Source organism: Mustela erminea, chromosome 14 (genome assembly GCF_009829155.1).
Source record: "Mustela erminea isolate mMusErm1 chromosome 14, mMusErm1.Pri, whole genome shotgun sequence".
Lineage (NCBI taxonomy): Eukaryota > Metazoa > Chordata > Mammalia > Carnivora > Mustelidae > Mustela > Mustela erminea.
Genome location: NC_045627.1, coordinates 3,593,739 through 3,618,459, shown reverse-complemented (window position 1 = coordinate 3,618,459; position 24,721 = coordinate 3,593,739). Strand labels below are relative to the sequence as shown.

At 45.1% G+C, this 24,721-nt stretch overlaps 1 protein-coding gene across 2 annotated transcripts in view; it reads right to left on the bottom strand.

Moving 5' to 3' along the window:
* The window catches only part of TRIM67 (tripartite motif containing 67), a 44,332-nt gene extending 29,510 nt beyond the window's left edge, over positions 1-14,822 (bottom strand). For both annotated transcript variants that reach the window (XM_032313664.1, XM_032313666.1), the window contains exon 1: positions 12,912-14,822. In XM_032313664.1, coding sequence (XP_032169555.1) covers positions 12,912-13,949 — 1,038 coding nt within the window. In that variant the 5' untranslated portion in view covers positions 13,950-14,822. The remainder of the gene's footprint in view (positions 1-12,911) is intronic.
* Positions 14,823-24,721: the final 9,899 nt, after the last annotated feature.

The following is a 24,721-nucleotide window of genomic DNA, read 5'->3' as shown; positions in this document are numbered from 1 at the left end:
TAAATAAAGACAGACACCTGGTAGGTCTGTAAGCTGCAAGACACCACTGATAGGTATAAATAAGAAAAAGCTAATTGAGATGGGATTTTAGTTTTAAAGCTGTCTGAAGTATTAAAATGAGTGGCTATAAAGACTGGGAAGACTCAGTTGGTAAAATTTGACATGGCCAAGACCATGCTTGCATGAAGACAGCCCAGAGACAAGAGAGTAATTCTGATCATGCGTGGATGGTACCTAACAAGGCTGAGGTAGGATGTCAGGTCCACAAAGCCCTGGGACTAGAATCCTATCTTTGCCAATGAACAAAAACCATTCGCTGAGCAAAGGCAGGTGACTGTCACCTTTACTATCACCCAGTAGCCCAGACTGCTTTTTTAGGATCAGGTCAACTGCAGTTACCGGTCACCATAATAGAATTGTCTCTGGGAAAATCATATCTGACAAGAATTGACTGGCCTTAGAGTTTCCTTTCCATGGTCACATTACAGAAAAGTACATTTGCCTTTTCGGTGGGACACCTCCTTCCTTTTCACCTCTCCAAATTCTTCCAGTTGTCTAAACCCGCCTCAACTCCCCTCTTTTCTCGCAGTCGTCCCTTGTGTTGGTATGACCCCCTACTCTGTGCTCCTTCGTACTTGTGGTTGGTTCCATACGCTTTCAGCACTGGTGACTTGTGCTCTGACGTTGTTCTTTATTTCTTATGCATCAGTGGAGACATGACCCTCCGTCTATCTAATGAGTGGAGCTGAGGACCAATTCCAGATCACCCTCTTCATCCACCTTTCCGTCTGTTCCTTTTCATGGCCTCCTTCTTCCTCTTTTCTCATCTAGCTGTCTCACTTTTTTTTTTTCTGGTCTCCTCTCTTCCCACCCTTATCACTGAGCAAAACAAGCTGAAATGGTCAGAGGTTTTTACTACCAGGTTTTACTGGCAAACAGGGTAAATATAACAATCTGAAAAAATGATAAAAATTTACTAGAATCTTCCAAAGGAATATAGCCAGTCTACTCCTGCTCTCCATTGAAATTGAAATAAAGCTAGCTAACATTCAGTCTTTCTTAGCCTTTCAGGCTAGATATCCCCTTTAATGTGGCTTCTGGAATCCATGTATCACATCATTATTTTTACCACTCCATATCTACGATGTTTTCAGTAAGTCCTGGATACTAAAAAATAGGTAATTGAAGATCCCTTTAAAAAAAACCCAAAATCAGAAATGACATCATATTTCTCAATGTCCCTCTGCCTCAAGTGAATATATGTTAATCCCCGGCACTCAATCAGCGGATAATAAGCTGCTTGAAAGTAGGAACTAGATTTTAAACATCTTAACACCTCACACATTGCTATATATTTAGGTTCCTTCTTTCTTTCTTGACTAATACAACTCCTCATTGTTCAAGACACCAGCTCAAGCATCATCTTCTCTTCAATCTCCCCTCACTACTCTTTTCCTCTTCCCCTCCTGAAACTTTAGGCAGCATTAACTGCCTTCTCCTCTCTGTTCCCTCCCTGGTTCATTCATGTTTCAAATATGGCACTCATTCCACTTTTAGTGTTGGTTTAATGTACACTGGATGGGTTATAAAATGATCCTCCTCCTCCAGTTGGCTGTGAGCTGTCCTGTGGCCTATTTTATATGTATCCACAGCCCCCATCACAGCCTGTGAGTTGTAAAGGTGCCCAAGAAATGCTTTTCCAATGGAATGTTTTGATTGGATAGTACAGAGAGCCATGAGATGACATTTGTCCTTCATGTGCTAGAGAAAACATAAATAGACTCAGGAATGAAGGTACCTTAACAGCGCAGGGGACCACACAGAGATTCCATCATTATCACCATCGCCACCACCACTGCCATCCTCCTCATGACACCCAGCAAACCCCAAACGTGGCAGATGATAGCATGAGTCCTGCCTGTTTTGCCCAGATGGCTCTGAAGCCTGTGTCCCCCAACGGAAAGAAGCAGCTTTGGGAGCCAGAGGGCCTGTGTCACCCAGGATGTACATGAAGCAGAAATCATTCAAGGAAAATTTCAGTTTTGATTTAATACTATTGGAAGAGACTTCTCCATGGGTCTCTCATTTCTGTAAGTCTGACCAGTGAGGCACAGCTTACCCTTTTTTCTGGAAAGTCTTTCCAGGAATGCTTGTATAGACAGCCCTCTTGGAAGCTAGAGATGCCGTCCCGCTCTGGAGCAAGGTGCCCCACACTGACCACCCTTTATAAAGGATTCAGGCTCCACAGGTTCAGAGTTCCTCTCCTGTGATACAACCTACTGTGCGTGCAGGTGGCATCTGGCCCTATCATACGACCCCAGTGTCGGCAGGGGCTTAGAGTAAGCACGCTGACACTCTGACTACTGCTATTGCTATGAGTGACAGATTGTTCTTCTTGTCGGACCTGGGAGTCTCACGGCCTCTGTGTGCATCCACGAACTTGCAGTAAGGGAATTTGATAGTTGTACAGAGGCAAAAATGTCACACCTCTCACAGCTCCTGACACTATCACCCCCACCAGGATTTCTTGCCTTTAATGTGTCCTGACTTGCCCCTCTGTGAGGAAGACAAACACTCATCAGTGATAAGCTGCAAATACTTGTAAAGGAAACCGATTTGGGGGTAATTATCACACCCTCCAACAAGCTATTGGTATGTGGTGATGTCCCCACGGAAGATGTGAAATAGGGTGAATGATCCTATGGTCCAGAGCAGGTACAGTCATTTGGGGTCTGTTCTATGGGACTGAAAGGGAGCAGTCACATGTCCCAACGACTGGCAAGGTCCCCGTTCATTGATCTGAATGTTTTCAAGCAGCATTTCTTGAGCAGTGACTGCCTACTGCTCAGAAGTAGGGTACTATCTTAATGAGATTTTCCAGAGGTTTGTTATTCTCTTTCATTTATTCAAGCAGGCCACTGTTTGCTTCTTTATGAGTCTGTTTCAAAAGGGTATTTAAGGCAGTTTGCAAGGGTCTGTAGAATTCAATAGTGCCTACCTTAGAAGAGAGAAAGAGAAGGGTGGGGACATAAAAGGAAGCCAGAAACAAGTCTTGGAATCTGTAACATAATTAAAGCTGTTATGTAGGCACCAATATTTGGCTCTAAGCATTTTTAGCAGCTGAAGAGAAAAGTGAAACCTGATTAGTTACACAATCTAAAGAGACCGTCAGATTAAAAAAGGGAAACATTTGCACCCCAGAAGTTGACTTGCAAGAGGAATGTGACAGTCACTGCAAGGAAGTACAAAGCCCCATGAGGACCCTTCTCCCTTCCATGAAAAAATCCTAAGCCACTAGGGACAAGCAGCAACTCCCATCCATCTACCCCATTACTCTGAGCAAGGTGAAGACACCATGTAGCTAGAGAAAGAGAAAAGAGAAAATACCTATCTTTCTGGGGGAGATGGAGAAAACAGTCATAGATCCAAATGGTCTGAAGCTCCCTACTGCCGGAGAAGGCGAGGACAACTGGAAAATGCCCAGGAAATCTGGAAAGGGGCTAATCAATTGACATGGCACAGCCTAGGAAAGAATCAGTGAGCTCTAAGAATGGTCCATAGAAATTGTTGAAAATGTAACACAGAGAAGAGGAATGATTAAAGAAAAAAGAACAGATGATCCAAGATCTATAGAACAATATCAGTGTAACATAAGTGTACTTGGAATTCCAGAAGGACGAGAGAGAGAGAACAGAGCAAAGGAATTATCTAGAGATTTAATATAAGGGAATTTTTCAAAAACAATAAAAGACATCCACCCATAAATCTAAGTAGCTCAGAGAATCCCAAGCAGGATATGATCATGTAAACTTTTTTCCATTACTGCTGTCTCCTAATTCAAATCCCCATCTTTATAGCCCAGCCCTCCAGTTGGTCTTCCTGCCTCCACTCTTGTCCCCCTACTATGCAGTTTGTAAACAGCAATTAGAATAACTTAAATAAACATCACTCCCCAGCTTAAGAGCCTCCAGCTGTCTCCCTGCATTTACCATAAAATCCAACCTGTTCCCTGTGGCCTGCCAGGACCTGAGTCCTCTTCACCCTGCCTATCTCTCTGCTCTTGCTACTTATTCATCTTTTTAAAAATTACACTGCAAACACAGGGGCCCATTTTTGTTCTATAAACACATCAGGCATCTTCCATCTCTGGTTCTTGTTTCTTCTTTACCTTGTGACACACACTGCCTTTAGAACTGGGCAGGCCTGGCCAATTCTCATCTAGTTTTCAAGTCTTGCTTTTTCAACCTTCCTCCCCCAAAGAAGTCCTTCTAATCACATTATTTTACTCCCATCTTAATGGATATCAGAAATTATCCAATATCCACTAAGAAATCATGCAATATAAAAAATTGCCCAATTTATTTATTTGTGCATTTGTTGATCGTCTTTCTCTTGGAACTATGTTTATGCTCTTTGTGGGAAGAGAACACATCCTTCCGTGGCCTCAGTGTTTAGAATGGTACCTGGTATGGTATAGACCTTCAAGATTTACATGTTGATTGAATAAATAATTAGTTGAATTGAAGAATAAATGCTCATTAGAAGCATAAGTTCAGAAAAAGGACTTAAAGGTCAAAAGGCACCATCAGCTTTTTAGTTACCCATAGTTAAGTACTAGAAATTACTTTTAGTTATGTGGGTATACCACTCAGCTGATGGGTATTGCTAGCCATATGGCAACACATATTTTATTGAGTGATGATAAGCCACAGTTTTCATTTTAAGAGGTCTCTCATTTCTGATTATTCATGTTTTATTGGATTTCCTATTTTACTACTGCCACCTAGAATCAAATTATTAACAAGGATTGAGAGTTTGGACAATATTTGTACAAATATTTGCCTACTCTCCTAGCACAACCTTGACCTCATTTTAAAAAACTATGTACCATCTGAACAGATTTTTCAAATGACATGTGACCAAGGCCCCTGCTGGCAGGTGCCAGGGTTCCTGTCTGCTATGTCTGTCATTTAGACCTCTTCCACACTGTCGAGCTCACTAGCCCCACCTCACCTGTCTTTGTCCCTTCTGGACCATTCCCTACTCTCACCTCCAAACCACTTAACCCCTCTAGAGCCACCTGGAGAATGAAGAAGGGGTGCTATGTGATCTGTTCTGTTCTCTCCAGCCCTCAAACTCTGTCTCTCTCTCTCTCTCTCTCTCTCTCTTTTTTTTTTTAAAGGATTTTGTTTATTTGTCAGAGAGAGACACACAGTGAGAGAGGGAACACAAGCAGGGGGAGTAAGAGAGGGAGAAGCAGGCTTCCCACTGCGCAAGGAGCCCAGGCCCCTGGGATCAGGACCTGAGCCAAAGGCAGACGCTCAACAACTGAGCCACCCAGGCACTCCTCAAACTCTTTTATGCTTTTTATTCTAAACAGGATGTTTGTCTCTTCCTCACCCGTTAATTTCCGTTTTCTGCTGCTCCATTACAGTTGAATGAAAGAGGGGTTGTGTCCCACTCTCTGTACCTTTAAAAATATTTCTTTCATTCATAATTACTCTTTAGATGATGCTGTACACATGTGCTTTTGTTCAGATACGTACACAGCATTCTATTACATTTTTATAGTTAATCAAAATGTACAGTGAAGAAATTTAAAGGATCATCTTTTTTCCAGGATCATTTCACAACTTGCGGTGCAACTTTAGCAAGCCCCTGTGCCTGGATTTCCTCATCTGCACAATGAGGAGGCTGGAATTTATGATGTCTGCTGGAAAACAGCCTATTCCAGGAATTAAAAATTGTAAACCCTGCACAGTTCTTGCTTTCTAAGAGGAAGTTCCAAGTGGGGAGGGGCAAATTCACACCCCCCCCACCTCCTCTCCAATGTCACCTGGATTCTCCCTTGCCCCTTGAGGTTCCATGGTTTTGATACTTCCAACCTCTACCACTCCTTAGGCAGGCCCTTCAGAACTGGCTCAAGAGTGGATAAAGCACTCTCTTTGCTTCTTTATAGAACAACTAATTAGCAAACCAAAGGGAAATGCAGAGATGCCAACAGTCAGTGGGTTTCTCTTCAATCCAGGAAAGCAGCAAAGATCAGTTGTCCAGCGTTTCTTTCTCCCAAGACACCCATGCTGGAGCCCAGGAGGGCCCAGATGGCTCTGCACACACTTCGACTTCTCAGAGATTCCTGCTCCTCTGGGTCCTTGAACACTGCCTTGTCTACCCGCATGCAGAATTTGCTGAACCAAAGATTCTGTTTAGTGCCAGAGTAATTATAAGTAAGACTCTCTGGTTCAGTCTATGCAGACTCCTTAGGGTCCATGTGTCGAGTATCTTCAGGCTTGAGGGGGCACCCCATTTCTCAGATGACTTGCACAGTTAGAATGGTGGGCCCAGTGCCCTGGGCCCCAGAAAGCATCCCCATCAGGGTTTTTCAAATACTAAAGTACGTACGAGTCAACATGTGATCTTGCTGACATGCAAATCCTGAGTCCATGATTATGACTGCAGCAGGTCTCATGAGTCTACATTTCCAACAAGCTCCTGGGTGCTGCTGCTCAGTGGACCACACTGTGGTCACAGGTCCTAGTCAAGAGGTCAGAACACTGTTTCCCTACAGAGGACCAGATGGTAAATATTCTCGGCTCTGCAGTCCACAGAGCCCTGTTGAAGCTACTCCCCTCTTCCAACTGCCACTGCTGGCAAAGGCAACCCTCGGCAATATATAAACAAATGAGCATTGTTGTGTGCCAATAGAACTTTATTTACAAAAACAGATGGTGGGCGATAGTTTGTCAACCCTTTCCCTGATTTGTCTCAGAGAGGAAGAGAAAGCTCCCCTCTGGAACACTCCACATGGTTAACATCCACAGCTAAAGTCTCATCACCATGAATATCTATCCACGCAAAGGATACCTAAAATACGAAACCTCAACCATGGAATGACACCACGGTATGACAGTAGGAAGTAGATCTACCACTGGTAATGTCCTTTCACATTCCTCAAGGTTTTCCTAAATTCTAAACCCTTCTATGTCTACGAACAGTCTTCAAAAAGAAGGTAAAAGCAGTTCAAGTTTATGGGTTTTTGCCTTCTTCTCTGAAACCCACTTTCTGTTTTCCAAATGTGTGGAATGCTGAGGGAGGCATACCTTCCAAAGGCTGTTAACATAAGGATTCTTTTTAATAATTCTTCCGGAATTCCCAACCTGCTTGGAATTAAATCAAACGTGGGGCTGGGCTATAGCCCAGGTGGCTTTGAAAACATGGTGATGTTAGCATAGAGGGTGGTTTGAGAGGATGTGGTAGACTTTAGTTATAAGAATAAGCTCATGTTTCCAGAAGTTGAAGCAGATTACCCATTGGTTCTTCCAACCTGGGGCAGGTGGAATGGAAGCCATTTAAACCTTAGCCTTCATTTCTGAGAACTTCGGAGGTGGTCAAAGATTCAACCTCTCAAAAATCTAGGTTTTCCCTCAGATTGTGCATATTTCCATGCCACGTGCTTTGAGGACCCTGATGCATTGCCCTTCCAAAGCACTGGTCTTAGAATCGGCAGCTAGTGTACAGCAATCAGCCATAGAGTGGTAGGACTCAGACCTCCCCAAAGAGTTTTACCAAGTACTTCTTTCTACGGAACTCTCTATCCCCCATCCAACCCCACCCTAAAATGCCCTCAGGTCAGCCCTGAAGGCTTAGTCTTTTCATAGGCCTTCAAATCAAGAGGGGTACTTGGGCAATAGCTGCTCAGATCAAACCAACTTTTGAGAGAAGGCAGATTGCCAACTAGTAGTTAAAAATATAAAAATCTAGATCTAGATTTAAAAATCGATCTAACAATAATGTGATGAAAATAGGAAACTAATTATGAGAAACAAGGTAATCCACCTTATTTTCACTCCCCATGGTTCCTTCTACATGGATTTTTTATTACTTACATAGTTTTTCTATTGGGAGAAAATAGGTATAAACTTTATGGAAGGCAATTTGGCAACATTAAATATCTTAAGGCCAGCAATCTTTTCACATAGCATCTCCATATTTAGAAATTTAACCTGAGGAAATAATTAAGAGCATAGGCATAGATTTGATTAGAAAGATGTTTATAGCGGCAAAAGACTGAAAACAACCTAAAGTCCGGCACTGACTCTTTGATCAAATAAAATATTAAATCCTTATGAAGGAATGGCATGCAGTCATCAGAAATGATGTACATTAACTGACAGGAAATATATTTATATCGTATTATTAAAGAAAAAGAAGATACAAATGTATGATAGAATTCTACAAGAAAAAGTTAAACCAATTTTTTTCGTCTCCAAATTAGAATGTACGACCAGTATTCAAGTAAGTGTACTTCTGATCATAGTTCAGCCATGATTACATGTTCTGCCTTTCTTATTTTTGTGTTTTTTCTTTTAATGGAGGAATCTTTCCTCGCAGGCGCTAAAGGGGAAATGCCTTTCCTTATCCCTTTTATAAAACAAGGTAGTTATACAGTGCTGAGAAGCCACGTGCCATTTGGCAGAACCTCAGGACATGAGAGGAGCCTGACATCTTGTTTTCCCTGAGATTTCCAGACCTTATCACCTCCTTTGCTCTTGTGATGACTCATTAGGAACGGTAATCCTAGGGTATCAACGAGATTTCGTTTATTTTTAATTTTTATTATTTTTTTTTCATGTACTGGACCTTATTCAGGGTGATTTTTTTTTTTAAGATTTTATTTATTTATTTGACAGAGATACCAAGTAGGCAGAGAGGCAGGCAGAGAGAGAGAGGAGGAAGCAGGCTCCCTGCCGAGCAGAGAGCCCGATGTGGGGCTTGATCCCAGAACCCTGGAATCATGACCTGAACCAAAGGCAGAGGCTTTAACCCACTGAGCCACCCAGGCACCCTACAAGATTTCGTTTTAATACTGTCTTATTTTCCAGGGTTCTCCAAAGGTTTCTAAAGAAGGATTTATCCTGCATTTTATACCTCAGTTCAGGAATCAATTTCTACCCATTTTACATTTTATTTATTTAGTTATTTATTTATTTTAGATTTTATTTATTTGACAGAGAGAGACAGCGAGAAAGGGAACACAAACAGGGGAGTGGGAGAGGGAGAAGCAGGCTTCCCGCTGAGCAGGGAGCCTGATGCGGTTGATCCCAGGACCCTGAGATCGTGACCTGAGCTGAAGGCAGATGCTTGACCTGAGCCAAAGGCAAATGCTTAAGGACTGAGCCACCCAGGTGCCCCAGTTTCTACTCATTTTAATTTCAGGGTTAACCATTTGCACCCAGCAGATGTTACGGAAGACTTGGTTGACATTCTGTGACATGTCACTCTATGGGAGAGAAAGAGCTCACAATGATCCTTTCCCCCTGCTTCAGGACAATTAGAGTTCCATCATGAATAGGCAAAAAGAAGCTCTCCTGAAAGCTTCCCCTCTGTGTCCTATCTTTCACAACATGTTTCTTCACATCAGAAGTTCTTTGAAATGATTAATACTTTTCCAGAAGAACCATCTAAAAATGTGTTACAATAACCAACATATAGAAGCAACCCAAGGGTCCATCAATAGATGAATGGATAAAGAAGATACGGTACATGCATGTGTACACACACACACGCATGCGAATATTACTCAGCCATAAAAAGAATGAGACTTTGCCACTTTTGCCAACGTGGATGGACCTTGAGGGTATTATGCTCAGTGAAATAAGTCAGAGAGGAGTTTCTGGGTGGCTCAGTGGGATAAGCCTCTGCCTTCAGCTCAGGTCATGATCTCAGGGTCCTGGGATCGAGCCCCACATCGGGCTCTCTGCTCAGCAGGGAGCTCGCTTCCCCCTCTCTGCCTGCCTCTCTGTCTACTTCTGATCTCTCTCTCTCCCTGTCAAATAAATAAAATCTTCAAAAAAAAAAAGAAAAAAGAAAAGTCAGAGAAAGACTACTACCACATGATTTAATTAAAAGTGGATTCTAAAAAACAAATAAAAGAAAACTCAGACTTACAGATGCAGAGAACAGAGGGGTGGTTGCCAGAGAGGAAGGGGTTTGGGTGTGTGTGAAATGAGTGAAGGGAATCAAGAGATACAAACTTTCAGTTATAAATTAACTAAATCATGAGGATATAATGTACATGCTGGGGCAATACAGTCAATAGTATTTTATTAACTTTGTATGGGGACAGATGGTAATTTAGATGTGTTGTGGTTATTTCACAATGTATATAAATGTCAAATCATGTGAAGCTAATAGAATATCATATGCCAATTATACTTCAATAAGAAATTAAATTCGTAAAAATGTGTTTAGCCCAAACCTAAAGTTTTTTTTTAAGATTTTATTTATTTGACAGATACCACAAGTGGGCAGAGAAGCAGGCAGAGAGAGAGGAGGAAGCAGGCTCCCCACTGAGCAGAGAGCCCGATGCGGAGCTTGATCCCAGGACCCTGAGACCATGACCTGAGCTGAAGGTGGAGGCTTAACCCACTGAGCCACCCAGGTGGCCCTAAACCTAAAGTTTTTACACTGTTTTCAAAAGGTGATAATCAACCTTGTTTTAAAATAGATTTCAGTGTCACTTAGAGGTCTCTTTGCTAAAAAATCACTAATTAGATGACAAACTCTGGTCACGCTTGTGAGGAATTAGAGCAGAGCCTTAATGAAGGCTTCTGAAGTCACAGGCATGTTAGGGAAGTATTTTTGTCCCAAATCTAGTTCTGATAGTACCACAAGGCTTTGTCATGGCTGCTGGGATTTTTGGATGATAAAAACAGAGGCTTTAAGTTTCACTGAACTTAAACTGTCCCGGTGGGCCTGTGAAATTGAGTGTTCCAGTTTCTCTTTCAAAAGTAGCTACCCTCACAGTGGAGGTCTAGAAGCCTGTCCACAAAACCAGACCAAACATTCCACTTGCGCTCCCTGGCCTCTCATCGAGCTCCTCATAGTGAGCATTCAATGACTGTCCTTTCTGTAGAAGAATGGCACCTGCTAAAAGATAACAGGAGAACTTCTATTCATTCTTGAAAAGTATCTCACATCATTCCTTCTGGATTTGGGAGGATGTCTTAGTTCCTTGAAGCTGTGGCATTGCATATAAAATTGAGACACCAGACTCTGCGTAGTCCTGTTTCCCACAGATAACTTTCCCACTCTGTTGAGCAAATATCACCTGTGCTTAAAATATTTCCTCATAACTTTGCATTGTTGGTTGAGGATAGAAATATTCTAAAAGTGCTATGGATGCCAAGGGAGGGATGACCAGTGATTTTTTTTTCCTGCATAATCTTGGTTCTCGAAACCATAGATCATTATCCAACTTACTTTTCCTGGCAAGAATCTTAGTCTCTTAAGATTGCATGCTCCTCTCAATTCATGTTGGTTTCCACTCTCCACTAAGCCTAAAGATTTAGATGGCAACACCTAGAGTTAATTCTGGCCTCTAGGCTGTGAAAATGTAAGAGCTCGTGAAATCTGAATGTGAACCCACACCTCTTGTCTTGATCACAGCCTTTTTGCAAAAGATTTTATTTGTGAAATGATATCTCTTCTGCAAATTTCCTACTCCAAGGTGGATGTCTGATTTTTTCCCCATTTCTTTTCTGATTTTTTATTTGAAAATGTTAAATTATAATAATAGCACACACATTGTAGCAGATGAAATGATATAGTAACTAAATATAGCAGATCTATGAGAGGAATGCTTAGTTCCTTCTCTTCTCATCTATGCTACCTTTTTTGTCCATTTCCAGTTGGATGATGCAAGGTAAGCATGGCAAATTGCTTATTTTCCCATGTCTTTCCTCCTCAAGCAGAATACATAGTTCCTGATGGGCCATTCAGAGACCTCTGCCTCTTTGGGGGGTGAGAGTTTACTGGAAAGAGGATATTGAATGACAAGTGTACAAATTTTCAGATATAGTTGTGTTCATCAGACAAGGGACTCTAACTCTGTTAGGCCAGAATCATTGACCTTGGGTACTGTGAGTCCAGTTGTATGGCTTGGCCTTTGGATAGAAAATTAAGGTGAAAATTCATTAGGAGAACTGACCCCACTCTTGCCTGGGAACCTGAACAAGGATGTGACCTGATATTGAGGATTCTCCCTCCCAAGGACAGGTACCGAGGACACACTGACAGGCAAGAGTTGGCACTTAGAGTCTGTTCCTTTTTCACTAGGGAGGTGGCAGCCCCAGGCAAGTCACTGGGGAAGAAGGTGTGCAGCAGCCTGCAGAGGAAAGTATGGCTTGCTCTGCAGGGCCCCCATACTTCTGCTGCCATTAGGGGCAGAGTCCCAGCAAGGCAAAGTCTCTGGGGGGAAATGATGTTCCCTTCTTAAAAGGGCACACACCCAAATTCTCAAATAAGGCCCACAAGGAATTATGTCTTCCCCAGAGGTGTTCTGGGGCTAGAAAGTGCTGGAGACTTCTTGAGAAAGTAGGCAAGTTTCTGCTCTGGAAGCTGAGGGGAATTCTGCTCTGTAGGAATTAGTGTGTCCTCTCACTGACGGCTAGGATAGAATCCTTGCTGCCTTCAGGGAAGATGAACCAAGAGTGGGGAAACATCAGACATTTTCCTGCAAGTGGGTGGGAACACTTGCATTTAAAAAATCTTTTTCCACTGAGGAAGGGGGCCCTGAATATCATAATTCCGGAAGGGCTGTCAGGGTAATTTATAAGTCAACTTTGGGAGTGAAAAAGCTCTGCTTCTGCATTCTGGGTGCCCTCTGTGCAGAATCATACACTGTCAGGGGGAAGGGGATCGCCTAAGTCATCTTTCCATGATCTTCTCCTTCCCCACACCTGGTTCAGAGTATCTGGATTCATTTCAGCGTTTGTCAAATAAATGATGAGGGAATGAATGAATGAAGTAAATCCTGCCTTCTGCCATCTCTCCAGGGAAGAGGCCAGGCACCCTTCTCGCACCTTCTTCTTTGCACCTGTGCGCCCCCGCCCCGCCCAGCCTGTGCTCACCTTGTGCTGTTTCCACATGGCTCCCAGCGGCTTCACCTCGTGCTTGCCGTGACGTCCCTCCTCCAGGCACAGATAGCACACCGGGGTTCGGCAGCTCACGCAGTACATGCTGTAGTTCTCCATTTCGTGTTCGGGGCACGTAGGGAACTTGCGGGCCACGCTGCCCCCCGCCGCTCCGGCGCCCCCCGGGCTCTTGCAGCCGCCGCCTCCGCTGGGGGCGCCCTGGGCCGCGCCTGGGGATGCTGAGGCGGCCTCAGCAGGCGCGGGCGGCGGCGGCGGCTGCACCAGGCGATGCTTAGCGAAGGGTCCGCGGGATGGATGGCATTTGAGCTGGCAGGCAGCGCAGTAGAGCACGTCGCACTGCTCGCATAGCGTGGCGGCCGGTTCAGGCGGGGTGCGGTCGCACAACTGGCAGATGGCCACTGCAGCGGCTGCGGACGCCCCGTGCACTGCCCCGCGGCCCTGCTGGTACCGTTGCACGATGGCCTCGAGCAGCCGATTGCGCTGGAAGCCGCGCAGGCCTCGGTGGTCCAGGGACGCGCTGCGGTGGCACTGCGGACACGTGATGGAGCTTGAGGAGGAGGAAGACAGCGAGGAGCAGGCGGCACCCCGGGCCGCTGCGGCCGAGGAGCCAGGCGGTGCAGGCACCATGGGCAGCACGCGAACCCCGTTGGGGGACTTGAGGCTCGGGGTGTAGGAACCATAACCACTGTCTGTCTCACTGTACAAGCTCAGCTTGTCCGCGTGGTCCCCACCACCTCCCGCACCGCCGCCCAGGCCGCCAGCTGCGCTCCCGCTCGCGCCGCCGCAGGCTGGGCCAGCCGCAGCGTCGTGGTCCAGAGGGGGCGCCGCAGCGGCGCCGGCCGGTAGCCCAGAGCCCCGGGAGTGCAGGAGTGGCTGGGGCAGGTGCTGCTCACCGTCCGGTGTCTGCACAGCGATGGTACGAGCGCAAGGAAGGCAGACGTTGTGGGAACAGGGCAAGATGATGGGCTCCCGAAACAGGGAGCCGCACACAGGGCACTTCAGCTCCTCCTCCATCGCGGCGCGGGCAGACCGAGCTGCTCAGGGTGGGATGTGGAACGACCCGAGCTCCAGAGACAGGCGGAGGGGACCAAGCGTGGTTAGCACCGGAGAGACTGCAAGCGAGGGCATTACACAGACATGACCACTTCACAGCCCGGGGGCACGCCCCTCTCTCTGTCCTGGGGCCACCGCCTAGGACCACTGGGGGCAAGAGACGGGAGGGGGTCCTCACCTCCTGCCTGCGAGGCTCCTGCGCCAGCGGCTTCAACCTGCGGGCAGAGTCCAGAGCCAGTCGGCTGCCCTCGCGATGGCCTGTGAGGCGCTCGAGGTGATGAATCAGCACTAGCGCCGCCGCCGGCTGCAGCGCGCGTCTCCTCTGCACATCAGGACCAGCGGCCGGGCTGCCGTTTCTAGCTGTTCTGTTTCAGCCCCTCGTCTCCAGTGGGCAGCTGCTCAAGGGCTCCCTTTTGCCCCTGCCCCGCCCCAATCAGAGCGATCCGTAGGCGAGAAGGCGGGTGAGCAGGCCGCTCGGCCGTGGGGCTGGGTTCAGCACCACGAGGCGACGGACAGCGCCCAGAGCGGGCGGTGGAGCCCCGGTTCCCCGGGCGCGGACCGAGGGGCCGCCACCTGGCGTGCGGGGTCGCAGCTCCAGCGACTGTCTCGGCGGAGCCCGGCCGGCTCGGGGACCTTCGCTCGCCGCCCTCTCCGGCGGCTGCTGGTGCGGGGCAAATGCGCCCTGGGGCTTTTTCCTCTCCGCAAGGATTGACCCGCTTCCTTGGTTCGCTGCTGCCGCTCCTGCGGCGCCTCTGACCTTGGCCGCGCGACGCTGCAGCCGGCGGGCGGAGGGCGAGTGCCCGGCTGGCTCGGGAATCCCCTCCCCGCCTCCCTCCCGCCGCCGCCGCCGCCTCCCTGCGCGGCGTGCTGAGGAGTTGTAATTTCCAGAGCAGCGAGTAGTGGGGGGCGGGGGGAGTCGAGGAGGCGTCAGCTCAGCGAATAGGGCTCGCCTTTTGCTGCGACGGGAGTCAAGGGCCAATTTTAAGGGTTTCGTGGAGAGGATCATTGTTAATACTAATGTATTATTTGGATGGAGATTGCACCTCGAATTAGTGCAACGCCCTGCCCCGCCCCAACCCTGCCGTCCTCTCCGGTGCCTGCTCCCGCGCTCCCACCCATCACCATACAAGGGTAGAAGGGGCCCTAAAAAGCCAGTTGTTTACAAATGGATAGGTGGCATGGTTTGACAGGCGCTTCCTGAATCTACGATGGAGCAAAAAATGCAAGTCACAAAATGTCGGACAGCCTGAAGTCAAAGGGTGAGGTTTTATTTACGGATGGAACCACAAGCCATTTTCGGTCTTGGTTTCAACCCCGAGTTCTCATCCGCGGTCGATTCCAGTCGTCCATACAGACTGAGGACAAGATAGGATTTCTAAAACGGGACTCCCTGGAGAAACGCGGAAACGCGTCAGTTTAGGCCCCTTGGCCCTTGGAACAGAGCACCCGGGACCCAGTCCTAGCCCGCGGCGGATGGGGCTGCTTGGGGCCGGCGGGAAGTCAGCGAGCAGAGGTGTTAATTTTATGAATGGGGAACTCTCCATGCCAGCCGCGAGCTCCGGGAACAGCCTCCCACCCGCGGCCCTAGCTGTTTCGTCTGCTCTCCGCTGTTCTCTCTCAGCTGCGGAGGGAAGGATGGCGGGGGGAGGCCGCGGGCTCGGTGGGTGGGGATAGGCAGAAGGAAGGGCTCGCGGCGCGGCAGGCTCTGCCTACGGAAGAGTCACCAGGGACGAAACACACAAATTAGGAAATCGTTTGTTTAAAAATGATATGAATATTGAAGTCACGCCTCCCCCGTTCTCAGATTTTCCATTACTCCAAACAAAGACAAGATAGGCGCCACCGAGCAAGGCGTGGAGACTAGGCATCTGCTAGTCACCCGGCGAGGAGGCTGCTCTGGCTGGCGGGGTATAGCAGGAAAAGGCTGCAGCCCTGACTCCGGCTCCGTGTCTAAGGACAGGGATCCCTCACAGGTAGACCACTGGGGGAGAGGGGTGGCCCCCACCTTTGGGACTGCCAGGTCCTTTACTGACCTGTCGCCCCACACGGAGCAACTTGCTTACGCTTTCCTAGTCTCTGATCTTGCATCTGTTAAGCGAGTCAAATTATGTATGTGAACTAAATGAAGTAATCCTGAATACAAATTGTATCGCCTACTTCCGGCTTCAACATCCTGCGACTCTAACGTGTGGTTTTGCATGGAGCCGCCTGGCCTCAGGTTGTCTTAAGGTTGAAGCGCAGGCAGGTCAGTCTCCTGCCAGATAGAGCCCCACGGAGGATAAGAGACCTGACTTGACTTCCCTTCAGCTACAGAGAGCTTAGAATAATTATTTAACCAGGTATCAAGTCCCAAGGTGGGAGATGGTGACAAGCCTGTCCTAATCCACCGTCTATAGATAAAGCCATAATGAGCTGGATCCTGCCTGCAGCGCTTTGATAAGCCTTCAGTAAAGTGGCTACAGTATCAAGTTGTGGAAGCCTGGCATGAGTATAGGTGGGTCTATGACTGAATGCACTTGAAGATGCATTTCTTGTGATTTCCGCATTGTGATTGCTCGGTGCAGCCCAGCCTCCTGGTGACTACAAAGAAAGAAATAACCTCTTACAATTCCAATGTAAACAGACCCCTTCCCCAAGCAGTCATAAACCTGAGGCCCACTCTTTGTCATTTTCAGACCAAGGTAAACTGCTTAGGGACATTAGGAGGGCTTCTGGAGGGGTACGTAAATCTTTCCCTCTACAGAGGACCTACAATTCCAATAACCCTGTCACTCAGGCTGAGCATGATTTTGTTTCCCTTGGGGAGGAAGCTCATCTGATACACCAGAGTTGAACACCTCGGCATTTCTCACACATCCTCCATCCCCACCACCCCAGTTCCACAACCTATCAGCTTAGTCTCATGCTGCACTGTTGCTAAGGCATTGCTCACTTGGGGGATTGGTATTCTACAGCTGCTTTATATGAGCTGAGGTTACCCAGCTAGATCCACCATTTCACTGTATAGAACCATAATTACTAACAATTGTCAACATTGCCTATAAAAAGCCCTCTTTCCGGGGCACCTGGGTGGCTCAGTGGGTTGGGCCTCTGCCTTCAGCTCAGGTCATGATCTCAGGGTCCTGGGATCGAGCCCCGCTCAGCGGGGAACCTGCTTCTCCCTCTCTCCCTCTCTCTCTGTCTGCCTCTCTGCCTACTTGTGATCTCTCTGTTAAATAAATAAATAAAAATCTTAAAAAAAAAAAAAAGCCCTCTTTCTGTCCCAAATTTGCCATATGCCATAGGGGTAGAAAAGTCTTGTTTCTCAGTTTTTTGTGTGATAAAATTTAAGGAAAGAACTCATTGAACTTTACATTTCCTTTTGGTTCTAAAAGACTCTGTGTATTGGTAATTAATAGCAATATGTCATACTTAATAAGAGTGGCTCATGAAGAAATTTGATCCCAGGATCGAATGTCCTATCCATTTTTTTCAAGTCACTTGTATATTATTGAAGGTGGGGCCATGCAGAGGGTGAGGCGAGTAAGGCTGGCAGGTCTAAGATCAAGGCACTGGCAGACCTGGTGTCTGCTGACACCATTTACTCATCTGCAGACTTCTCATCTTGTGTCCTTACACGGATGGGGAAGGAGAGTGAGGAGAGCAAGCGATCATGTCTTTTCTTCTAAGGGTACTGATCCCACTCATGAGGGTTCCACCCTCAAGACCAAATTACCTCCTGAAGTTCCTGCCTCCTAACACCACCACATTGAGAGTAGAATTTCAATATATGAATTGTATGTGGGGGGGGGGACACAGATGCTCAGTTCATAGCACAGTGTGGAAGTATAGTCTCACATATAATCTCATTTAATCTTTTTTCTTCTTTTTTCAAAGATTTTATTTATTTATTTGACAGAAACCACAAGTAGGCAGAGAGAGGGAGAAGCAGCCTCCCCACTGAGCAGAGAGCCCAATGTGGAGCTTGACCCCAGGACCCTAAGGTCAAAGGCAGAGGCTTAACCCTCTGAGCCGCCCAGGCGCCCCAATCTCTTATAATCTTCACAAACAATCTTGGGTCACCATAATTCCTCAAACTTATGATGGGCATATTTTTACATATTGATGTGGCTGAAATCAGGAAGTCCCTATAATTGAGAGAAATTTCTCCCTCTCCTTACCCAGTCCTTGAAAATTTTTTATTAAATTAATAGGCATCTTATAATCACTTAGAATCTTGGACATATTTTACTATTCCCATTTTATAAGCAAGGAAACTGAGATGAGGAAGCTCGAGGTCTTGCAACTTGCGATGATGGACCTAGAGCTGGTTTGACTTCAAATTCAAGCATTTTCTTTAAGCCACAGTTGCCAACTTCCCTCTGAGCTTTGAGTGATTGGTGGTTGGTAGAGGGGAGGCCAGGAATGCAGACAAGCTATGCTCTCTGTTCTCACTCAGCACTGTTGAACAGGAGGCTGTCCAGGCTACTGCCACTCTCCAGGTTGTGTGTGCCTCTAATATGTTCCTGGAAACACCCTGTATTATTTCTCTGTAGCGCTATCATCATCTGCCATTTTATTCGTGTATCTCTCTCCTCTAGATAAGAAGCTCCTCAAAGATGTAATCATGTCTGTCTTGTCCCCTGCATTGTGTTTTCTCCACCATTGGCTGGCTCCTACTAAGTTTTCTGTCTTTGTGGACCAACTGACTAGCTGTAGGTTCAAGATTATCCATCCCCATAACCTATAGTATAGCTCTAGTGGAAATCTTTCTTTTTTTTTTTCCTGCAGAAGGTATCCACAGATCCATATGGAAATTTTCTCCTTTTAAGTCTCAGGTTCAGGTAGGTTATTTTCATTTTGTTCTTGTGTGTGTGTGTCTGTGTGTGCACATGCTGTTAAAGACAATAGGCCCAAATAAAGTCACTTATGCTAAGACCCACATCACCAAACTTAGACTTCGTTACAATTTTGGCTGTCCTAGAAATTGAGTCTGGAACCAATCAGAAATTGCCTGATTAGCACTCATTAGGTAATCTGCCTAATGGAGACTTGTCATCCCCTAGAGAAAGTCACCTTGTAATAACCAACCCATTGTTTTGTCCAAATATAACTTCCTTGTTCCCACTCCCTTCTGCCTATTAAATCTTTCATTTTGCATAGCTCCAAAGAACTCCTTTCTATCTGCTTGATGAGATACTGCCCTATTCATAAATCACTGAATAAAACCAATAAGATTTTTAAAATTTACTCAGTTGAATTTTGTTTTTTAGGAATGCATATCTTCTCTTAATGTCCTTTACTTCTGAACTTTTTTTTTTTTTAAGAATTTACTTATTTATTTGACAGAGAGAGATCACAAGTAGGCAGAGAGGCAGGCAGAGAGAGAGAGAGGAGGAAGCAGGCTCCCCGCTGAGCAGAGAGCCAGATGTGGGGGCTCGATCCCAGGACCCTGGGATCATGATCCGAGCCGAAGGCAGTGGCTTAACCCACTGAGCCACCCAGGTGCCCTACTTCTGATCATCTTAGTGTTTAATTATTTCTATGTGGTTCTCTTTCCTTTGTTCATCTCCAACATTTTTTTAAAACTAATTATGGATTTTTAAAAAGATGGCTCCATATTTAATTCCTCGTTATGAACATGAATCCCTCTAGTGTCATCCTAAGTACTCTATTTTCCATAGCCTCGTTTCTTAAATAAATAAATAAATAAATAAACATTTGGACACATTGGAGCAGCACATTAATAATTAAAATTCCACAATGCACTGTCATCAAGGCAGAGGAAAACATTCTGCCATGAGTTTCTTTGTGCTCCAGGATTTTTTGGTAAAGATTTTATTTATTTATTTTAGAGAGAGAGAACACAAGTGGGGTAGGAGCAGAGGGAGAGGGACAAGTGGACTCTGCTCTGAGAGCAGGGCTGGACACAGGGCTCAATCTCAGGACCTTAAGATCCTGACCTGAGCCAAAATCAAGATTCAGATGCTTAACTGATTCACTCCTCCCAGACGGTTTTTATGCTTAAGTGTCCCCAGAACACTCTGGAGGCAGGATGGTGTTGCCTCTCCACCCAAAAAAGTAATTTACTCAAAGTAACACAGCAAGTTACAAGTAAAACAATCTTCTTTGTCCTTTGAATTTCAAGTATGAGATAGAAGGGTATTTAAGGCTTTATCAATTAAAAATAGGTGCTGTGTTCTCAAGCATAAGAATCTCTGAAATTTTTAAATGAAAAAAAAAACACGATATTTTTCTTTTAAGTATTTGTTTGTTTTTTACAGTGCAGGATGATTCAGGAAATTTAATAAAAATCTACAGCCCAGGAACCATATGGTGTAAAGTAGTTTGAATTTAACTAGAAAAAAAGCAGCCACATCCACTGCTATGCACGGTGCACCAAAGCTGCTTTGTGGCAAAGTTAATGAGGAACAATTACCACTAGCAACATAAGGCATCTCTCCAGGGCATACAATTGGCCTCTTCTCCAGAAGACGGATTCTATACAGGAATCTAAAAATCCAGCCACTTCCCTCTTCAGATACCCTTGACTGGTGCTTAACAGTCTCTGTTTCAAGTGAGTACCACGTGGTGATTACATGGTGATTGCCTCACCCCTCCTCCAAGGCTGAGTCTCTTCTCTACAGATCAGGATGGTCTTGGAAAGCCCCACCTTCTCTCACTGCATCCTTTGCAAGCAAAAAGGTTCAGAACAAAATGTCAGATGAAACAAATTGACTCCAGCTTACAGGGCTCTTTATATATATATATATATCCAGAGTATCTTTATACTGCGTGGAAACTAATATTATTACCATAAAAACAACTTCAAATATTTCCCCACGGTTACAAATTTCAGCCACGAAAATTGTAATAGTGCTTTACATTTTCATGGCACCCTTTCATATATACGATCTAATCTTACCCTCACCGCAGCGCAGAGTGGCCTGGGAGATGGTGAGACTGAAGGATAGGCGCTGGCCTGTGTGGTGGAGTCTCATCAGCAATGCTGACACAACTTGACCCCAAACCTAGGCACAATTGTTTAGTCCAAGGGTAGTCACCTGAACAGGCTGCGTCGATCAGAATCTTCTCTTCCCGGAATGTAGCACTGGAATCCAGAGAAAGAATCCAGATGAGCTGGGCCTCCAACACCAAAGTTAATGAGCTGTTGTGATCATAGAGAAAGCAAAAGAAGCAGACAAGTGGTGAGTCCAGCAGAAATGCAGAGACAGAAAACAAAGAGGGTCTTCTCAGGGGCCCGCAACCTTTTGTATTTCTGAGACCCAGCTACGCTCCTATCTATAGGTTGCATGAAATACCCTCTGCCTTTATGACATTATGATGTCCTTCTTTTCCTTTCAGAAAAGGTAGGCATTCAGAAAAGAGTTCAAAAAGACAAGATTGGGTTGACCCATCTGCTTATTCAAGTGATTAAGGTAATGCCCTTGTTTAGTTGGAGACTTCAGTCAACTCTGTCTGGATGTTGACATATTTCTGGTTTCAAGCTGTTTTTATTGAATAATAGCCTTGACTACTCTTTATTTTTGCTCTTTTAATTCTCGGAGTCTGTTTTCTGCCCATAGCTTGACCTCTCAAATTTCACCTCTCCCTTTGCTCTCACCCTTACCACCAACATGAATGGGCCACTGACTTCCTTTGCTGGGCTCTGTGCTTCCTCTGTTTGACCACAGCAGAAGTCATGGCTCCATGGTGTCCTTATTTTCTGCAGTCAATATTCTTTCAGACAGGAAATCAATGGGATGCTAGAATGTACTTCGTAGTGCCTCAAAGTCTAACAGTCTCCCATAATAATACAAAGGGCCAACCCTCAAGGTTTGTAAACAAGTTGGTTAATTGGTAGGAATAAGAAAGATCAGAGAAGAAGTTGTAGACCATTATGTGAAAGTGCTTTCAAATTCAGCTTTATTCACCCATCTCCCCAGCAAAGATATACCACAAGGGAAGAGAACACATAGGCCACCAGGCAGGGAGTCTTCTGTATGGCAGAGTGCTGGAGATAACTCAAAACCATGTCACCTGTCCAATCCACTTAGAGCAGGAAGTCACCATACACTTAAGCGGACTGTAGCTGCTGCTGCTGCTTCTTCTTTTTTCTTTTTTTTTAAGATTTATTTATTTATTTGACAGAGAGAGATCACAAGTAGGCAGAGAGGCAGGCAGAGAGAGAGGAGGAAGCAGGCTCCCCGCTGAGCAGAGAGCCAGATGTGGGGGCTCGATCCCAGGACCCTGGGATCATGACCTGAGCCGAAGGCAGAGGCTTTAACCCACAGAGCCACCTAGGTGCCCCCGGACTGTAGCTTCTTAATGTCAATCATATGTGGACTTATTTCTACCTAAGGATCCCTCAAGTTTTAAGAGAAATTTGACAAGCCTTCTGAGTTTTGAGGCAGTGCAGATATTGTAAGTATGGGCTTTGGAGCTAGATGATACAGGTTGGAATCCTGGTTGCGGCTGGGAAATTTTTGACAAGATAATTAATCTCTCAGAGACTCAGATTCCTCAGCTGTAGGTGGAGATAATAACAGCATAACCTCAAACAGTTGGGACAAGTTCGTGAAGCAAAACACCTAAAACATTAAGAACAGTGTGCAGTATGTAGTGTTCAACAAACATTAGGTATTATTACTCTCGATTTCCTGCCGCCCCAACATGTGTTATATGTTAACGTCTCAACAGATACTGGTAATAAGTGAACTGAAAGTAGTCTGTTTGGGCTCAAATATAGGACTGTATATGAGAATAGTAGGGAAAGTGAGCCACATGTCTTTGTGTGAGTGACAAAGGAGGATGGAAGAGCTATCAGAACCAATCTCTCAGGAAATGGATGTAGTATTTAGGAAAAATACTATCTCTGCTCCAGAGGAACTTAATATCTAAGGCAGGTATCACAGTCAGAGCAAAAAAAAAAAAAAAAAAAAAACACAAAAACCAAAAAAAAAAAAAAAAAACCAACACAGAAGTAATGGACTTACTAAAAATAGAGAACAGGGTTTTTATTTTTTCTTTAAACAAAGGGAGCAAAGAGAGACTTTTAAGTGCTTACACTGTGCGTTGATTAAAGTTTAAGAGCATTGATTTCAAAGCTTTTAGTGAAACAGTGCTAAATAAAGAAATTGTGACCAACTCATACACATCTTTTATGTACGTTTAACTGGGTGATATTTTGATACATTAGTCAAATAGTCTCAATATTTTTAATAATTTCTTTTCAGTTATTTCTCTTTATCTTAAGATCCTTTCATTGAAATTCCATACCCATCTTAAAGGGATGGTAGTCGTGGTAGAACCGAGAAAAAAGGGAGTGAAGTCTTGGCTTGTGACTTCCAAGTAATGTTTTGAATTCAAGGCAAAGACAATATTTTAAGAGAAAAAGAATAATTTTCAAACTTTGAGAGTAAGAAAGTTTTGAGCTTGAAATAACTCATTGTGCCTAATTTATGTCATAAGCAGTCTTATAGTCATAAGACTATAAGATCAGTTGGAATCAGTTTCTCCTGCTTTAGGAAGAAACAATAACCAAACAACAGAAGTGTCCTTAGAAGAAGACAACACTGAATCAGGAGAGCTGGAGAGTTGAGTGTGGCTTGTCACTAGGAAGGTATTGCAGACTGCTGTCCCCACACCGGTCCCGCAGGAAGGGATGGGAAGAACAGACCCTTCGTGGAGATCAGAGGATCTGAAAGCAGAGAGAATCAGAGCTTTAATTTTCAGGAGTCGCCTGAGAAGCCATGAGCTTCATGGAGGTTCCAGATGGGTGAAAACGCAGGAGAGCTGAAAGAGCTACATGTGGTGTCCAGATGGACAAGGCAAGGCAGCCCAGCTGGGCCCCTGAGCTCCCCACAAGTGGTCCAGAAGCACCAGAATGTTTTTTTGTGTGGCTCAGATCTACCCCCAGAAAGCTGGCAAACTTAAAGCTTTTAGTCAGAATCTACAAGAACCATATGACCAGAAGTTAGACTGGAAACTAGATATGTCAGTAGATGCCAGTGTGTGTGAAGATGATGGTTACATGAGAGTAGAGGCTTAGTGCCCTTTCACAGACACATGTTCTCATAGAGCAAAGCCCTGTGGAACTCAGGTTACCTCCAGGGAGGTGAGGAGGGAGGGGTAGGGGTATTTGTCTGGAAATGACTGAAAAAACACTTAGCTAGTAGATAATAAATTTCTATTATCCAGCAGAATGGGGGCTGAAATAGAAACTGAATTCACTTACAGAGACAACAAAAAGTCACATTCTCGTCCCCCTAAGTGTTTGCCATGAGAATCATATACTAGTCAAATATCCCCCAATTTAATCATTGCAAAACTCCTATAAAATGGGATTACGCTTACTCTACATTATAGAAGGGAATGTAAAAAATGGAAAACATTAATTACTCAAATGTGCTTGACCATTCAGTGGTGGGACTGAAATTTAACACACACTTCCTGATTTCATATCATCTTCCATTTGAAGGTATTTGTGTACCTCCTTTGTGTCAGGCACTGTTGGTGAAAAAGACAGATATGATTGCTATCTTCATAGAACTTCTGGGCCATGTAGAAGAGATAGAAATTTTGTTTTTTAAGTTTATTTTTATGTTTTAAATTTAACTTAAATTCAATGATTTAACATAGTGTATTACTAGTTTCAGAGGTAGAGTTTAGTGATCCATCAGTGGCATGTGACACCCGGTGCTCATGACTTCCTGTGCCCTTCTTCATGCCCCTCCCCCAGGTCCCCCAGCCCT